Source organism: Phycodurus eques, chromosome 6, assembly GCF_024500275.1.
Source record: "Phycodurus eques isolate BA_2022a chromosome 6, UOR_Pequ_1.1, whole genome shotgun sequence".
In the NCBI taxonomy this organism is placed as follows: domain Eukaryota; kingdom Metazoa; phylum Chordata; class Actinopteri; order Syngnathiformes; family Syngnathidae; genus Phycodurus; species Phycodurus eques.
The window spans coordinates 18,225,572-18,243,578 of NC_084530.1; the positions used below are offsets into that span (position 1 = coordinate 18,225,572).

The following is an 18,007-nucleotide window of genomic DNA, read 5'->3' on the forward strand; positions in this document are numbered from 1 at the left end:
AGAGATGGCGAGCGGCGGGCAAAAAGTGGTGCTGATCACCGGGTGCTCGTCGGGCATCGGCCTAAGGATGGCCGTGATGCTTGCCAAAGACCAACAAAAGCGTTACCACGGTAGGTGAATTGTTTTTTGCTTTCCTAGGGGCCTTAAAATTGCGCAAAGGGCCTTGCATCCACATTTAGCTATGTATTTTCCAAAATGGATGAAACAATATTTTTCCCTTAAATTTTTTTCATATAATGCTCTATCATAACAAGGTGGGAAAATGTTTTTAGATTGTTTTTTTGCAACTACTCTAAAGCCAAGAAATGGCTTGTTGACATCAAAAGATGTGAACCCTGAGATTGTTTTTATTATGTGTGCGTAGTAGTGTATTTTGTCTTCAAATGTCATTAACTCTGTTGTATGCTTTTACTGATGTAGTGTTACCTGTTGTGCATGTCGTACTGTTTTGTTTTTTTATGTTTTCTAGGATCCCCATTAATATCAAGCGAAGGGACTGCCGATGAAAACTTTCAGCTAACTTGGGTGCATTTACATTTAAAAAAAACACAATTTTAATTAACAATAACAGGAATATTTTAAAATATCAAAATCTATACTAGAGCCTTGCTGATGATACTTATGAGGGTGTTCGAGGTACATTAATGCTAACATGTAATTGCGCATCCACGTTGTTATTTTACAGCCAAATTCCAAAATGAGTTCAATCAAACTTTCTCTTAAAAAATTCTGCACCTAATGCCCCATCATGACAAGTTGGAATAAAGTTTTTTTAAGAAAAACTTACTACTATTTTTGTCTCGTGGTATTAAATAAGACCGCAAAAATAATAGATGCAGTGATGAAGTTGTGATCAAAACTTTATTATTACATCATTTGATTTTTATTTAATTGAAAAATGTTTTTTTAACATGATCGCTTTATAAGTGGTTGCCACACAATAAGGGCACTTACATCATGACAACGGTGCACTTAAGAGCGTTACACAGGTCACATGGTTATGTCCTGTAGATTATGATTATTCCATCCATCCATTTTCTGAGCCACTTATCGTCACAAGGGTCGCGGGCGTGCTGGAGCCTGTCCCAGCTATCTTCCCGCGGGAGGCGGGGTACACCCTGAACTGGTCGCCAGCCAATCGCAGGGCACACATAAACAAACAACCATTCGCACTCACATTCACACCTACGGGCAATTTAGAGTCTTCAACCACCTAGCATGCATGTTTTTGGGATGTGGGAGGAAACCGGAGTACCCAGAGAAAACCCACGCAGGCACGGGGAGAACATGCAAACTCCACACAGGCGGGGCCGGGATTTGAACCCCGGTCCTCAGAACTGTGAGCCAGACGCTCTAAGCAGTCGTCCACCGTGCCGCCAGATTATGATTATTAATTAACAATAACAATATTGTACAAGAACTAAATCTGTACTAGAGTTTTGCGAGAGCTACACCAGGACTCTAATTACTAATATGTAAATGAGCATAGAGTGCCTATGCATTCACATTTTATGTTGCAGCCATATGCCAAAATGTATTTCATTATAATTTGACCTTAAAAATTCTATACACACAGTAATGCTCCATCATAACAAGGTGAAGAATTGGTTGTTTCGTGGAGCTAAAAGAGGTAAGCAAAATATTAAATGCTGAGATTCCATTCCATGTCAAACTTACTGTGTCATAATTGTTAGATATTAGATCTTTGTCACTGCTTTAAACATCAACTTCAGCAATATTATATAACGTTTGAGCAATTATCGTCACATTTTGTAATGTCAAAGGTTGAATGTATGTTGAGCAAAGGATTCACACACCTTCTGACTGGAAGATTTTGACCCATTTTCTAACAACGCCTAAAGTCAGGACCAATGCGCTGCAGATAACAGATGGAAATTCCCCAGTGTGGGCAGAGTGAGACAGATAAAAGGAGACAGATTCCGGGTGAGAACCAGATCATCTGGCGAGACTCTTGCTGAATGGTCTCCAGTGCGCAGTAAATCTCTGATGTATGAATTGCTCATCTTTTTAATACAAAATTGAACTAATTCTCAACCTGATTATTGACTCCTTCTACAAGCTTATCAACAAAATTGTTAACTTCACTCAATTGTTAATAACCCCCTTATTATTAGTCTTTTTCCTATTGAAGTAGTTGTCATGCACACAATAGAGACACTTAACTTATGACAACAGCGCACATACCTTGTTATGTAGGCCATAATATGAGCAAAGAGAGTCTGCTTAGGCTACTTTGGGTTCTATTTACCACACATGCACTATCTTGAACATCAAATGCCAACCAATAAATTAATCACCACTTTGACTCCATTTACTGTGTGCAGTTCTACTTACTATTATTTTTGTTCATTCCTGTGTCAGGATTCAGGAATGTACACAAAGCGGGGAATCCTTAAACCCACACACAGTCAATGCATCGTTTGTGTATTGTGTATGAGCCACTGAACTCAGTTTGACATGGCGTATCTTGTAGTGACGGTCTTTTAATAGCCTGGTGTACCTGCGCCTGACGCTTAATCTCTGCTCTATTTGTAGCCCCAGCCTCATTCCCACAGTAAATCATGGGAAAAGAAATAATCAGAAAACCTTTATTGTTGCTAAAAGTGTTCAAATTTAAATTAATAAGTATGTTTCGATTATTTTAGCTATCAAGTATGTTTGTAGACCAGGCATAGCACATTGTGTTAGCACTTGCATTGGTGTTAACAGGAGTGTTCAAAGTTGTGTAGTGTATAAAAAGTCTACACGCCCTGTTCAAAAGCCAGGTTTATGTGATGGAAGAAGAAAAAAGAACGAGACCGAGACGAAATCGTTTTAATACTTTTTCCACCATAAATGTGACCTATAACTATATATAACCCATAAAAAAAGAAAGAAATCTTTGCAAGAGGGGGACTAAACACAAACAACTGAAATAATGTGGTTTCACAACTACACACACCTTACAACTGGGATGTGGTTGTGTTCAGAATCATCATTCAAACTCAGGTTAAATGGGAATCAGCACACCCCTGCAACCATTGAAAAGTGCCTCTGATTAACCACAAAAAAAATTTCAGCTATTCTAGAAGACATTTGTATGCTTTCAAGCAGAAGCCTGAAGGTTTTGAGCAAACACTGACTGCTGTTTTGAACTATATACTTGGGAAGTAGTTGAATCGGTACACCAGTATCTTTACTTCGACTGAAGTCCAGAGTGTGAATACTTTTACCACTTCTAAACCAACCTATTAGCATTGTTGCTGACAGTGTTCAAAGTACTGTACTGATACTGTCACCAAGTGTCATTTTTTGCATTAGCGAGTGTTTAGTAAAATACATTCATATAATAGATACTTCATTTGACTGTATTTCTCGCTGGCACGGTGGGTGGTAGGTGTGAATGTGAGTATGAATGGTTGTTTGTTTGTATGTGCATTGCGATTGGCTGGCAACCAGTTCAGGGTGTACCCCGCCTCCAGCCCGATGATAGCTGGGATAGGCTCCAGCACGCCCGCGACTCTAGTGAGGACAACCGGTACAGAAAACGGATGGATGGATGGATTTCTCAGTTTGTACAGTAGCAGCCTGATTCTCAATAAACTTCAATTATAATACTAAGAAACCACAGCGGAAGCTTAAAAACTCCACTGTGACACAGTAAAACCGTTCCGTCATAAAAGGGATACAGATCTTCCATTCTGCTTGACCTAACAGCCGAACAGAAAAAAAAAAAAAAAAAAAAGTGGCAGTCAGACTTCTTTGCCATCAAAAAAAGTCACAAGCCTGACGAGATTTGTTGTTGTCAAGCATGATGATGGTTTGAACTCTTTGAATTTGGAGGAATCTCTTTCTAAATGAAATAAAATTAAGCTGAAGCCCAAATTTACCACTTTTGTTATTGTCACTTCATTTACTCCATCCGCAGTCATAGCTACGATGCGAGACCTGAAGCGCAAGGACAAGCTGGTGGAAGCTGCTGGGGACGCGTACGAGAAAACACTCTCTCTGGCCGTGCTGGACGTGTGTAGCGACGAGTCGGTCAAACAGTGTATCAACACCATCAAGGATCGCCACGTCGACGTCCTTAGTGAGTCATCTCAACGCTACAACTGGTTCACTGACTTGAGTTAGAGGACTCACAGGAAACATTTCGGACTGAGATGATTGGATTCACTGACTGGAGATAGCAAACTGATTAGAAACACCACACGCTCAGATGACTCCATTAAATCAGGTGAATGAGTAAGCGGGGTCATTGGAAAAAACGTTAACTCACAAGAGTCAGTTGAACTAAGTTACTTCAAGGTCTCACCAGAACCACCACACTCAGACGATTTAGATCACCTACTTAAGTGAACGAACCGAAAGCATAGGTAGGGTACTGAAACTCAGAAGAGTCATTTGAATCGAATGACTCGGATGATTTGTTTCACTGACTCAAGTTAGCAGAGTCATCAGAAACACCACAGACTCAGATGAATTGGGTGCCTGACTCGAATTTAGCATACTCAACGGAAACACAGCAAATTCTGATGATTTGGTTTTCTGATTCAGGTTAGTGGACTCACAGAAAACACAGTAGCCTCGGATAAATCCTGAGACAGACTCAAGTTAGGCCTGGTAAACACAAGGATTTTTTCACATCTTAAAATACTTTTTATGTGTGACAGACCCCAACCATAAAGTTAAAAAAAAAACATTAAACAGTTTTGGTTGTATTGTGTGTGGTGTGCTCTGATAATCCCAACACCTAACACTCCACACAAAGAAGTTCTCCGAGACAGAAATCTCACATGATCTCACAAAAACGAAGAAGTGCAGGTGCTCCCTGGTATGTGCCGATGTTTGCCGAGTGTTGCAGAAGGGCGTGGAAGCGGGAGTGTTGTAGAATGGCGATGTCGTCAATAAAAATACTTGGTTTGGAAAATACTTCTTGCCATCGGGGAACCCACTTATACAAAAAAAAAAAAAAACGACATTGGGTAAGACATTTGTTTTTATTTCCGCCCACTTGTTGCTCAGTCTGGCATTTGATTGCTTACATTCTGTTTCACGTCACAATTTACGGCATGACTATCGGATTAGTCGGCTTTCCCCACACAAAGATTTTTGGTCGTCAACATTGAACACGTTCAATATTTAGGATTGTCGGCCCCAACCCGTTTCGGACCCTACTATCCAGATCAGTCCACTCTTAACACACCTAAAACCAAAGGATGATTTTATAGGATAATCTTTAAAGAGGTTACGTTAAAATAGTTTGGCGTTCGACATACTTGGTCAGGAAGGGGCAATATCCCGACAAAAACATACCGGGCCTTAGCGGACTTACCGAACACCCCAGACTAAAATTATTTGCTTCACTGACTCAAACTAGTGGACTGACCAAAAACACCACAGGCTGGGATTATTCGGTTATTTCGGGTGACTAACTAGAAGTAGTGGGCTCATCGCACCCAACTCAGATGATGACCCACCAGAAAACACTGCTGACTCACTTGAATTGGGGGACAGACTCAAGGTAGCGGTCTCACCAAAAACACAATGGCCTCACTTGATTCATTTGAATTGGGACTGGCTCGGGTTAGTGGACGTGGATGATTCACTTCACTGACTGGAGTAAGCAGACTCACCGAAAACACTACAGACCCAAATGTTTCAGTAAAATCTGGTGACTGATTCGCGTTAGCGGCTCATCGTAAAACCCTACGGCTTCAAATAATTTTGTTAAATTGGTAACTGCCTTGAGTTAATGGACTCTGGAATTTGTTTTACTTACTCGAGTTAACGGACTCACCAAAAACACTACAGATTCAAATGCCTCAGAGAATCTGGTGACTGATTCGAGATAGGGTACTGAAACTCAGAAGATTCAGTTGAATGGAGTGACTCAGATGATTTGGTTCACTGACTCAAATTAGCTGAGTCATCAGAAACACCACCGACTCACATGATTGGTTGAATCTTGTGACGGACTTGAGTCAGCGGCCTCAGACTAACCATCCAACCATCCATTTTCCATACCGCTTATCCTCACTATGGTAGTGGACGTGCTGGCGCCTATCCCAGCTGACTTCGGGCGAGAGGCAGGGTACACCCTGCACTGGTCGCCAGCCATATATATAGACAATCAACCATTCACACCTACGGACTATTTAGAGTCTTCAATTAACGTACCATGCATGTTTTTGGAATGTGGGAGGAAACCGGCGTGCCCGGAGAAACCCCACGCAGGCATGGGGAGAACATGCAAACTTGACACAGGGAGGCCGGATTTGAACCCGAGTCCTCGGATCTGTGAAGCGGATGTGCTAACCAGTTGTCTGCCGTTCCACCCTCAGACTAACCAGAGACTATAAAATTAATTTATCCAACTATTAGCCACCATGATCATTTTGTTTTCCCCCTACTAGTCAACAATGCGGGCATCGGTCTGGTGGGCCCACTGGAGAGCATTCCCATGGAGGAGATGAAGAAGGTGTTCGAGACCAATTTCTTCGGCGTAATTCGAATGATTAAGGAGGTGATGCCGGACATGAAGAGACGCAAAGGAGGACACATCATCGTGGTCAGCAGTGTCATGGGACTCCAAGGTAGGCACCTCCCAAAACGCCATTTAAGAACACTGGGATTTCTGATGTCCGATGATCGGAAATGTGTATTGGAACTCAAAGTGATAACATTTTTAAAATGCAAAACTACTGACCCTTTGAAGGCCACTGACAGATATGAAATGAGGAGGGAACAGGAATCTGTAAACTCGTGGCATTCTGAAGGTATTGCTGGAGTTGTAGTACAGTGTAGTGTTTCCCAAATGTATGGAGCCAAGGCATGCGGAAATAATGATGAGCTCGTTTAACTTTACTCACAAATGAATTTACTTAGTATGAAATCTCGGCCTGTTCAATTGAACACTAATCAATTATAGTGTTGTATTAAAAGTAAGAGGTGGAGATACAGGTTAATTGTATCTTATCCCATCTAGTGGAAGAGCACAATTGTTCTGCCTGTCACTATACGTCACTTGCATATGAACAGATAAGCAGATTCAGAGCAGATAAACAAACATTATTTGTAATAAAGATACTTTTCAGACCAATTATAGTTGTAAATACAGTTCATATTGTTTTTTTGTTTTTCTTGACAGGAGTTGTCTTTAATGACATCTACGCGGCTTCTAAGTTTGCCATGGAGGGCTTTTGCGAGAGTCTGGCCGTGCAGCTGCTGAAGTTTAACGTCACGTGAGCGTCAATTTACAGTACAAGTCAGGCATTCTCAAAATGTTGGGGTCCAGAGGAAGGCATTTTTCCAAGGACCCAATAATTCTAATGCTAATTAAACATAAAGCTCATGTGTACCCCTGAATGTAAAATAAAAATGTCGATGTAAAAAAATCACATTATAAAAATACATTTATATTCTTAGAGAAAAAAGTTGGACTGTTATGACAGTTGTATAGTTCAAGAAATAAAAACTTGTCATTCATATAGGAGCAAAGACCTATTTTGAGACAAAATGCTGTAATCTAACTATATTAAAGTTGTATTTTTCCTAAATAAAGTCAGTAAAGTCAAATTAAACAAGGAAAGAAATTAATCTCACGACTGTCTAAAATACAACTTTATTCTCGTAATATGAATCCTTTTCTTCTTCTTCTTTTCCTTTCGGCTTGTCCCGTTAGGGGTCGCCACAGCGCGTCATTCTTTTCCATGTAAGCCGATCTCCTGCATCCTCCTCTCGAACACCAACTGCCCTCATGTCTTCCCTCACGACATCCATCAACCTTCTCTTTTGTCTTCCTCTAGCTCTCTTGCCTGGCAGCTCCATCCTCATCATCCTTCTTCCAATATACTCACTATTTCTCCTCTGGACGTGTCCAAACCATTGAAGTCTGCGCTCTCTAACTTTGTCTCCAAAACATCGAACCTTGGCCGTCCCTCTGATGAGCTCATTTCTAATTTTATCCAACCTGGTCACTCCGAGAGCGAACCTCAACATCTTCATTTCCGCCACCTCCAGCTCTGCGTCCTGTTGTCTCTTCAGTGCCACTGTCTCTAATCCGTACATCATGGCTGCCCTCACTACTGTTTTATAAACTTTGCCCTTCATCCTAGCAGAGACTCTTCTGTCACATAACACACCTGACACCTTCCTCCACCCGTTCCAATCTGCTTGGACCCGTTTCTTCATTTCCTTACCACATTCACCATTGCTCTGGACGGTTGACCCCAAGTATTTAAAGTCCTCCACCCTTGCTATCTCTTCTCCCTGAAGCCTCATTCTTCCCCAACCACCCCTCTCATTCATGCACATATATTCTGTTTTACTTTGGCTAATCTTCATTCCTCTGCTTTCCCGTACATGCCTCCATCTTTCTAACTGTTCCTCCAGCTGTTCCCTGCTTTCACTGCAGATCACAATGTCATCTGCAAACATCATGGTCCACGGGGATTCCAGTCTAACCTCATCTGTCAGGCTATCCATCACCACTGCAAAAAGGAAGGGGCTCAGGGCTGATCCCTGATGCAGTCCCACGTCCACCTTAAATTCTTCTGTTACACCTACAGCACACCTCACCGCTATTCTGCTGCCCTCGTACATGTCCTGTATTATTCTAACATACTTCTCAGCCACTCCAGACTTCCGCATGCAGTACCACAGTTCCTCTCTGGGTACTCTCTCATAGGCTTTCTCTAGATCTACAAAGACACAATGTAGCTCCTTCTGACCTTCTCTGTACTTTTCCATCAACATCCTCAAGGCAAATAATGCATCTGTGGTACTCTTTCTAGGCATGAAACCATGATGTTGCTCGCAAATACTCACTTCTGTCCTGAGGCTAGCCTCCACTACTCTTTCCCATAACTTCATTGTGTGGCTCATCAACTTTATTCCTCTATAGTCCCCACAGCTCTGCACATCACCTTTATTCTTAAAAATGTGTACCAGTACACTTTTCCTCCATTCCTCAGGCATCTTCTCACGCGCTAGAATTCTATTGAACAAGCTGGTCAAAAACTCCACAGCCACCTCTCCTAGATGCTTCCATACCTCCACAGGAATGCCAACTGCCTTTCCATTTTTCATTCTCTTTAATGCCTTTCTAACTCCCCCCTTACTAATCATTGCCACTTCCTGGTCCACCACACTTGCCTCTTCTACTCTCCCTTCTCTATCATTTTCCTCATTCATCAACTCCTCGAAGTATTCTTTCCATCTAGCAAGCACACTGCTGGCACCAGTCAACATATTTCCATCTCTATCCTTAATCACCCTAACCTGCTGCACATCCTTCCCATCTCTATCCCGCTGTCTGGCCAGCCTGTATAGATCCTTTTCTCCTACTTTAGTGTCCAACCCGCCATACATGTCATCATATGCCTCTTGTTTTGCCTTTGCCACCTCTACCTTTGCCCTGTGTCGCAATGTATTCCTTTCGCCTCTCCTCGGTCCTCTCAGTGTCCCACTTCTTCTTAGCTAACCTTTTTCCTTGTATGAGTTCCTGTACTGTGAGGTTCCACCACCAAGTCTCCTTCTCTCCTTTCCTGCCAGAAGATACACCAAGTACTCTCCTGCCTGCTTCTCTGATCACCTTGGCTGCAGTGGTCCAGTCTTCTGGAAGCTCCTCCAGTCCACCGAGAGCCTGTATCACCTCTTCCCAAAAAGCTGCACAACACTCGTCCTGTCTCAGCTTCCACCATATGATTCTCTTCTCTGCCTTTGTCTTCCTAATCTTCCTCCCCACCACCAGAGTCATCTTACACACCACCATCCTATGCTGTCTAGCCACACTCTCCCCTACCACTACCTTACAGTTGGTAACCTCCTTCAGATTACATTGTCTGCACAAGATGTAATCCACCTGTGTGCTTCTATCTCCGCTCTTGTAGGTTACCCTATGTTCGTGCCTCTTCTGGAAAAAAGTGTTCACTACAGGCATTTGCATCTTTGTTGCAAAGTCTACCACCATCTGTCACTCCACGTTCCTTTCCTGGATGCCGTACTTACCCATCACTTCTTCATCACCCCTATTACCTTCACCAACATGTCCATTACAATCTGCACCAATTACGACTCTCTCTCTGTCTGGGATGCTCAGAACTACATCATCTAGCTCCTTCCAGAATTTCTCTTTCACCTCGAGGTCACATCCTACCTGTGGGGCATAGCCACTAATCACATTACACATAACACTGTCATCACTTTTTTAAATGATATGACATAATTTATTGCAGATGATTATGCGGACCCCCAAGCTACGGCTCGGGGACCCCCTTATAGTCCCCAGAACTCAGTTTGAGAACGACTGTAATACGCAATATAGAGTCATGACCCCACAGCGTCATGTTTCATCCTCAGGTTGTCGATGATTGAGCCTGGCCCAGTTCACACGGAGTTTGAGGCCAAGATGATTCAAGACGTGCGGCAGAAGGAGTACCCGGGAGCCGACCCGGACACGGTGCACTACTTCAAGAACGTCTACCTGCCGTCTTCTGTGGACATATTCGAGACGCTGGGACAAACGCCGGATGACATAGCCAGAGTAAGTCCCACACATGTTCATCCCTGAAACCACGCTTTCCCGTTCTCTTGGTGAGAAGTAACGAAGTACAAATACTTAATTTAATTCATTTTTAATTTTGTACGAAAGTACATTTCAGAATCTGTATTATTTTTTTACCTGTACTCAAATAAATGAGTTTAATCGGTAGTTGTATTTTAATCAGTCTTTTTTTTTTTACACAAGTATCTGTGTTTCTGCTTAAATACACAGTTGTGAGTACTCTTGCCACCTCTGCTGTTCTCACAGTGCACCAAGAAGGTCATCGAAGCCAGCAGCCCTCGATTCCGTAACCTGACCAACCCCTTGTACACGCCCATCGTGGCGCTCAAGTACGCCGACGAGACGGGCGGCCTGTCAGTTCACGCCTTCTACCACATGCTCTTCAACCTGGGCCCGCTCATGCACGTCAGCGTGACCGCCATGAAGTATCTCACCTGCGGCTGTCTGAGGAGCCGCGCTGTGTCGCCAAACTAAGGAAGCATATCGACCGCTGACTTACACTGAATTAACACTACATTACCATTAGGGGTGTAAATTGTAAATGAAAATCCATGACTCAGGGGCCGTCAACCTTATTTTTGTTATGGGCCACATTGTAGTTATGGTTTCTCTCAGAGGGCCGTTATGACTGTGAAACCATATTGTCATCATATGATTACATATACACAACAAATTGATGGATAACTAGTTTTGAACTCGGAAGTGAAGGATAATAGTTTGTTCAACTATTTTTCAAGGTACGTACCGAACTGTGATTGTTGGCTTATCGTTACACCCCTATTTACCATACATTTACCATAGATACATTTACATGCTCAGCGGTAGTGGTGCATCAGAAAAAAGAGATTCCCCTAGCAAAGCTAGTGTTAATTCATTGTCATGCCATATTTTCTTCTATACATACAACTGCAAACAAATCACTTCAATGTTTTCTTCATTTGCTGTCGTTTGAACAATACATTGACAACAAAACTAGAATGAACGTTTTAACTGACTGGCGCCATCTTGTGGATTTATAGGAATTCGGGGGTTATGCAAACATTTCAATTTGTTTTTTTTTCTAAGGAAAGTCCAGTTAATTGCCTTTCTGTGACTCTTCCAGTCTCTGTGTTGCAACTTGCTGATGACATTCTAAACTCAGTGGCCACTTCCTTTAAGAATATCCTGAAGCCTGTCAATGGTTAAGTACTTTTGATCAGTTGTGAGGTGTCGTCTTGGTCTCATGATGTCAAAATGTGGACAGCATGATGAAGAGGACTGCTTAAATACCAATTCTAACTTAACTCAAAAATGGCTTGGCTCAAACGCCTGTGAATTTTGCCAATCAGCTTCAATGTAAGAAAAAAAGCAAGTTGTGCAAAAAAAGAACTGCAGCACTGAACAGTTAAACATGCATTCACAAGTTTAAACATGACGGTCAAATTAAGTTTAGCTGGCTGTAAAGGTCACTGTACACTTTACGCTCATCATGGAATTTCACCCTCAAGCCCAATTTAAGTGAGTAGTGTAGTCTATGTTAACTACCTAACTGAGAAAGACTAATTATTAATTAAATATGTAAACCTTTGCATACTTAACTCACGGTGCCAATAACACCACTCAGCGTGAACTTCCTACGACGCTACCTTGTCACGTATGAAAATTAAATAATGATAAAAATTGACATTACCGAGATTAGTTTAGTTTTAGCGTTCGATTTAAAAAGGCGGCCACTGTTAACTATGTCAACCTTTTTATGTCAAATAAACAAGATAATATTTAAATTAAATGCTATCTTCTTTGTTTATTTTATGTGACATTTCAGCTTTTGTTTATTTATTTTTCCTAATTTTAACCTATATCAAACGCTGTATTGGAAGTTTCGCAGTAAAGTCTAACTTCACTACAGCTGCTAAAACTAAAACTCTCCCATTAACTGAATTGATTCTGGCAGGTCGAATTGATTCTGGCAGGTCGTCCTGTTACTTGCCCTGATCGAGTTGTAGGAACTCGATTGCTTTCGCCGTCGCGGTGAGTGCAACGCGTAAAGTCTTCCGCCATGTTGCAGCGGTGAATTTTGTCCGTGCTTGCCAAGAAAGCGACTTCGGGCCGGGGAAGACGGTGAGGAGGACCCAACTTCGAAACTATAGCAAAGATGCCTCCTCGGCAGGTGAACACCTGACATTTAGTAGCGCTAATGGTGTCCACGGTGAGAGGTGCTGTAATTTCAGACGTCACAGGAACGACACGTTTGGCAGGTGGGAGGATTAGCAATTTAGCATCAACACGATACCGTATTAGCAAGTAAGGCTAATTGCTACATAGCAGGTGATTTAAACCCCAAGTGTGCTCGTGTCGTTTTTTTTGTTTGTTTGTTTGTTGTTGTTTTTTTACGGATGGACTTGTTAATGTCACTCTCGAGTGACTAAAGGATAGCAATTAGTTTTCACAGACGGTGTGACTCAATAAAGTATCTCTTTTCCATTGTTAGCTGTGTTTCACTTTCACGACAATTATTTTAAACGCCTCCATTTGAAGATTTTTGAGTTTTCTGTGACGTCCCACTTCCCGTAGTTAAAATAAATTTCAGACGTAAGAAAATATTGAAATATTAGCTTGTATAGCTCATATACAACTTTCATTTTCATCGCATTTAATCATTTAAATTCAAAAGATACAAAACGAAAACTGTAAATGTTTGTATTCTTACAATTTTATTTAAAATATAATTGCCCTAAAATTAAATTAAAATGCAATTACTGGTCAACATGTTTCAGGTCTCTGTAGTAATCCAAATAAAAGAAAATATTAGCGTATGTAGCTCGTATACAACTTTCAATTTCATTACATTTAACCACTTAAATTAAAAATAAATGCGAATTAAAATGTTTGTTTTTTCAAAATTCAATTTGGAATTAAATTGCAGTTAAAATGTAAAATTAGTGGTAATTTCTCGTCGACATGTTATACGTATGAAAGTATGTGTATATGGAGCTCATATCCCGCTTTCGTTTTTTCCACTACATTTAACATTAAAAATACAAACAAAGTATTAAAATGTTTATTTTAAAATCCAATTTAAAATTAAATTACAATTGAACTTCATTTGTAAATTAATGTAACAGCTGGTCAACATTTTCCAGTAATAAGAAATCCAAGAAAAGGTGAAAGTAGTTATTTCCAGTAGGCTTTACACAATCAGAATTTTTGGGGCCAATCACGATCAGATCACGAGTTTTAAAAAAACGCTAACGGATCCGATCACAAGATGGAGCAATGTGTCTATTTAAATGACTTGTTCATTTACTGTATATACTTGTGTACTGTATACTGAGTATGTTCAACAAAAGTATTCTCTATTCAGGTCATGTATTCTAATCAGTCAGGTCAAACCAACATTACAACATGACAAAAATAATGGGTGGTAACTTACTGTAATTAAATAACTTTATTGTAATTAAACTACTTCACACACACACAAAGCTTTAGCGCATGATACGACAGAAGGGCGGCATGTTTACGTACAACCGTTGGTGCTAGCACTAGCTTGCTAGGCTACATAATGTTTTGTTGCCTGCTTGCAAGCCGTATCGTATTAAAAATACGTGAACATACCTCAAGCAATCCTTGAATTAAAGTACTCTCCCGAGCACCGGTGACCACCAGCACACGTTTTTCCACGTCTTGTTATTATAATACACACTGCGTGATCCATTGTTGTTGTCGTCACCATGGTAACAAGTGTATTCGGTCGGCTTTTGAGTTGACAAGCTAAAGCCCAGTGATCGTAAAAGACGGGATGTGGTGGTATCTGAATACAAGATTTTATTGCAGTAGTCTGACAAAGTGCAATCGTGAAAGAGCAAATATGTCTTATAGTCTGATCCAGGCATTACGTGTTGTCTGTCTCAAATGTGTTGTCTGCCCCACACCGCTGACGAATTTTTTTCTTAAATAACTTTATTGGTGGTCAAATATTTACAGTACTACGGCAAAAGACAAGCGACAAGGCTAAAAATAAACTAGCTTTTGGATTCAAATATACTGTATACGATGGCGACGCAGAGTAAATGTCTTTTGCGGAGCGGCGAATTATGACATTAAAGCCGATCAGCATAAAATGCTAATTATCCTCCGATACCAATCAAGCCGATCAGATCGGTGTAAAGTCTAATTTCCAGCTTTCATTTTCATGATATTCAGCTGTTTAAATAAAATAAATAAATATAAACAATTGCAACTAACAACATGCACTGCCAGTCCTCCATGTTAACATGGATATTTGAATTCAACAGCTGTCAGTGACAGTGAATGAGATAAATATTCATTCATTCATTCGTTTCCCATACCGCTTATCATCACTAGGATCGCGGGGGTGCTGGAACCTATCCCAGCGGACTCTGGGCGAGAGGCGGGGTACACAGTGAACTGGTTGCCAGACTATCGCAGGGTATGAGATTATTATTTGTTCCTAAAAATGTAAACAAAATACAATTGAAGTCTCATAAATTAAATTAAAATTAAAATTAATTACATATCAAAGAAGAACTTCAAATATGTGTTTATGTACCTCATGTACTGCCTCCATTTTCATTTGAGTGAACCCATAAATGTTGCTAATCTATAATCACTGTAATAAACATTTGTCGGTACAGGCCAGGCTGAGGAGGATCCTGTGATGGCGGCGGCGGCGGTGGGCATGTCCGACCTGTCTGACGAGATCCTTCTGAACATCCTGCGCCACGTGCCTGTGTGTGACCTGCTTACCAATGTGGCGCCAGTCTGCCAACGGCTGCAGACGCTCTGCTGCGACAAGAGCCTGCTGGCACACGTATGCCTGTCCGAGGAGTACACGGTATGCGCATATACACCCTTGACCATGCATTATGTTAGTGCACCTTGATGTATGCTGCTGTTTTGGATAGTACCAGAGTAAAAATGGGAACAATGGTGCGTATATGGGGGTTAGATAAAAATTTAATTAATTTGGAAAAAGATATGAATGAAGGTAAACGCCTGCGTTCACTTCCGGGTTAGTCCTTTAAGATGGCCAAAAAGGGGTGGTCCCCCCCCCTTTTCCCCCTCCAGGGCCAACAGGGAAGATGGACCGCCTCTTAATGTTACTTTTCCATTTTAGGATTATTTTGCGGTATAAAACCATTTTCTGAGCCGCTTCTCCTCACTAGGGTCGCGGGCGTGCTGGAGCCTATCCCAGCTATCATCGGGCAGGAGGCGGGGTACACCCTGAACTGGTTGCCATCCAATCGCAGGGCACATCAAACAAACAACCATTCGCACTCACATTCACACCTACGGCCAATTTAGAGTCTCCAATTTACGCATGTTTTTGGGATGTGGGAGGAAACCGGAGTGCCCGGAGAAAACCCACGCAGGCACGGGGAGAACATGCAAACTCCACACAGGCGGGGCCGAGGATTGAACCCCAGTCCTCAGAACTGTGAGGCAGACGCTCTAACCAGTTGGCCCACCGTGCCGCCACCGGTTTAAAACCAGTGGGATAAAATATTAATTATTGGATTTAAGATAACGAGACCATTTTCCAGCCTTGTATTGCCACGTGCACATCCTCTTTAATCCCTGTAACGAATGTTTCAATTGTATATGGTTGTTGAGAACACTGTAATATTTGCAATGTGGCATTTGTGTTGTGTGGGGTGAAACATCTCACCCGGTTCAGTTGACAAACAGATTTGACATCAGACATTCTAATTTGCTGAAATACAATCACTAGTGGCGCTATTGCGATGGTACCACTGGTGGCGTTCATGCAAAATTCTTGAAATATTATATAACATTCAAGTCCAGTGAAGATTCTGATTAATTAATCCGGGATTGCAGTAGATTTCCACTACCTGTGGGTGTCGCTAGTGCTCCTTCTATTGTTTGCTCCTTCTATAGAAGGAACAAATGTCACTGAAAACAGCGGGAAAAAGAAGTCTCTGAGGCTCTTCAGGATGGCTGGGGGTGGAAGTTAATTAATTTAGCATCCGGTAGAGAAACCAAATGTCTATGTCTCATCTTGGATGAGCTACTTGGGAATGGCTGGTAATTTATTTAGCGTCCGTGTGCGAAGTTTAAACCTCCCATGCTTCTTCTTTGATAAACAGACAAGGTTTTCCTTAAATGTCTTGTGTACGCAGACTGACTCAGCGGGAAGCCGAGGCAGGTATGCGGAACCAGCACGAGACTGGGGGCGCTGGGTGTCATCTTTACTGGCGTGTCCGTTACAGTGTCTATAACAGTTACTGCCTGTTTTATTTTATTTATTTATTTTTCCTTGTGTTGTCTAATTGAGGGAGGCACTTATTTTTTTTATTTCCTATTGGGCACTTTCGACAAACCTCCCCCCTACCTTTCTCTCGTGCAGATGGACGATCAGACAGTTCGCCACACGCTGCGGCAGCTGTCCAATCACGTGCAGTCCCTGAGCCTTAACGGCGTCTACTGGCTGAGCAGCGGCGCGGTGGATTCTGTGGGCCGCTGCAAGGCAGTGACGCATCTGGACGTAAGCGGGTGGCGGCTGACGGCGCTGCGCCTCTCTCGCCTTCTGGCCTCGCTGCCACTGCTGCGCTCGTTGGCCTTCGACGTGCAGCCGGGCTTCGATGCCAGCAAGCTTGCAGGAGAGGCGGTGGACCGACTAAGCTGCCTGGCCGAGCTGCGGCAGACGCTGCTAACGCCCAGCTACGGCGTGGTACCCTGCTGTGCTAAGCTACGCAAGTAAGGATCGCGAAGGAGCTATGCTGCCCGAAAACCATTTGGGTGTCATTTATATACTGTAGTTCGGGGTGGATTGTGGCCATCCTAAAACATTTCTTTTAAATTAAAATTTTCAAAAAAAAAATCAATTAGGTTTTTTTAAAGTCAATAAAGATAATAAATATAAAAATATATATTTAATCATTCAAAACAATTAAAAGTAGAAATTAAATTGAAATGCAAAAATGAAATTACAGTTGCAAATTTAATTACAAGTAAAAACATTTTATTAAAAAGGAACATTTCAATTAATTAAAATGTTAAAGATGATTTGTAAAGGCAATGTTATCAGTAACTTAAGCGTGAAAATAAGTTGAAAAAAATAAATACTAAATGTATATATAATACATAAATGTATAGAAACATATTTACAAATTAAAAGTAAATATCAACATCCATCCATTTTCTGAGCCGCTTCTCCTCACTAGGGTCGCGGGTGTGCTGGAGCCTATCCCAGCTGTCATCGGGCAGGAGGCGGGGTACACCCTGAACTGGTTGCCAGCCAATCGCAGGGCACATACAAACAAACAAACAACCATTCGCACACACAGTCACACCTACGGGCAATTTAGAGTCTCCAATTAATGCATGTTTTTGGGATGTGGGAGGAAACCGGAGAAAACCCACGCAGGCACGGGGAGAACATGCAAACTCCACACAGGCGGGGCCGGGGATTGAACCCGG

General features: G+C 41.8%; 2 protein-coding genes across 7 annotated transcripts in view; both read left to right on the plus strand.

Moving 5' to 3' along the window:
* Positions 1-12,623, plus strand: LOC133403624 (retinol dehydrogenase 8-like). Of its 3 annotated transcripts, XM_061678650.1 has the most exons (6): positions 1-110; positions 3,929-4,090; positions 6,417-6,596; positions 7,151-7,244; positions 10,363-10,546; positions 10,814-12,623. In XM_061678650.1, the coding sequence occupies exons 1-6, from the start codon at positions 5-7 to the stop codon at positions 11,039-11,041; spliced, it is 954 nt and encodes a 317-aa protein (XP_061534634.1). In that variant the 5' UTR covers positions 1-4; the 3' UTR covers positions 11,042-12,623. The 3 variants fall into 3 exon arrangements, with proteins under 3 accessions (XP_061534634.1, XP_061534633.1, XP_061534635.1); XM_061678649.1 differs by lacking the exons at positions 10,363-10,546; positions 10,814-12,623 and adding an exon at positions 9,556-10,349; XM_061678651.1 differs by lacking the exons at positions 3,929-4,090; positions 10,363-10,546; positions 10,814-12,623 and adding an exon at positions 9,556-10,355.
* Positions 12,617-18,007, plus strand: part of fbxl18 (F-box and leucine-rich repeat protein 18) — a 19,788-nt gene continuing 14,397 nt past the window's right edge. For 2 of the 4 annotated variants that reach the window (XM_061678644.1, XM_061678648.1), the window contains exons 1-4: positions 12,617-12,716; positions 14,912-14,996; positions 15,202-15,401; positions 16,935-17,284. In XM_061678644.1, the coding sequence (XP_061534628.1) occupies positions 12,702-12,716; positions 14,912-14,996; positions 15,202-15,401; positions 16,935-17,284 (650 nt within the window). In that variant the 5' untranslated portion in view covers positions 12,617-12,701. Of the gene's footprint in view, positions 12,805-14,911; positions 14,997-15,201; positions 15,402-16,934; positions 17,285-18,007 lie in introns of all 4 variants that reach the window. The other 2 variants (XM_061678647.1, XM_061678646.1) reach the window with 2 other exon arrangements.

Bases quoted from the DNA above. Each gene is read 5' to 3' on its own strand.
- LOC133403624 (XM_061678649.1), top strand. From the start codon at position 5: ATGGCGAGCGGCGGGCAAAAAGTGGTGCTGATCACCGGGTGCTCGTCG. The intron at 4,091-6,416 runs GTGAGTCATCTC...TCCCCCTACTAG, and splicing joins TCGCCACGTCGACGTCCTTA to TCAACAATGCGGGCATCGGT. The intron at 6,597-7,150 runs GTAGGCACCTCC...TTTTCTTGACAG, and splicing joins CAGTGTCATGGGACTCCAAG to GAGTTGTCTTTAATGACATC.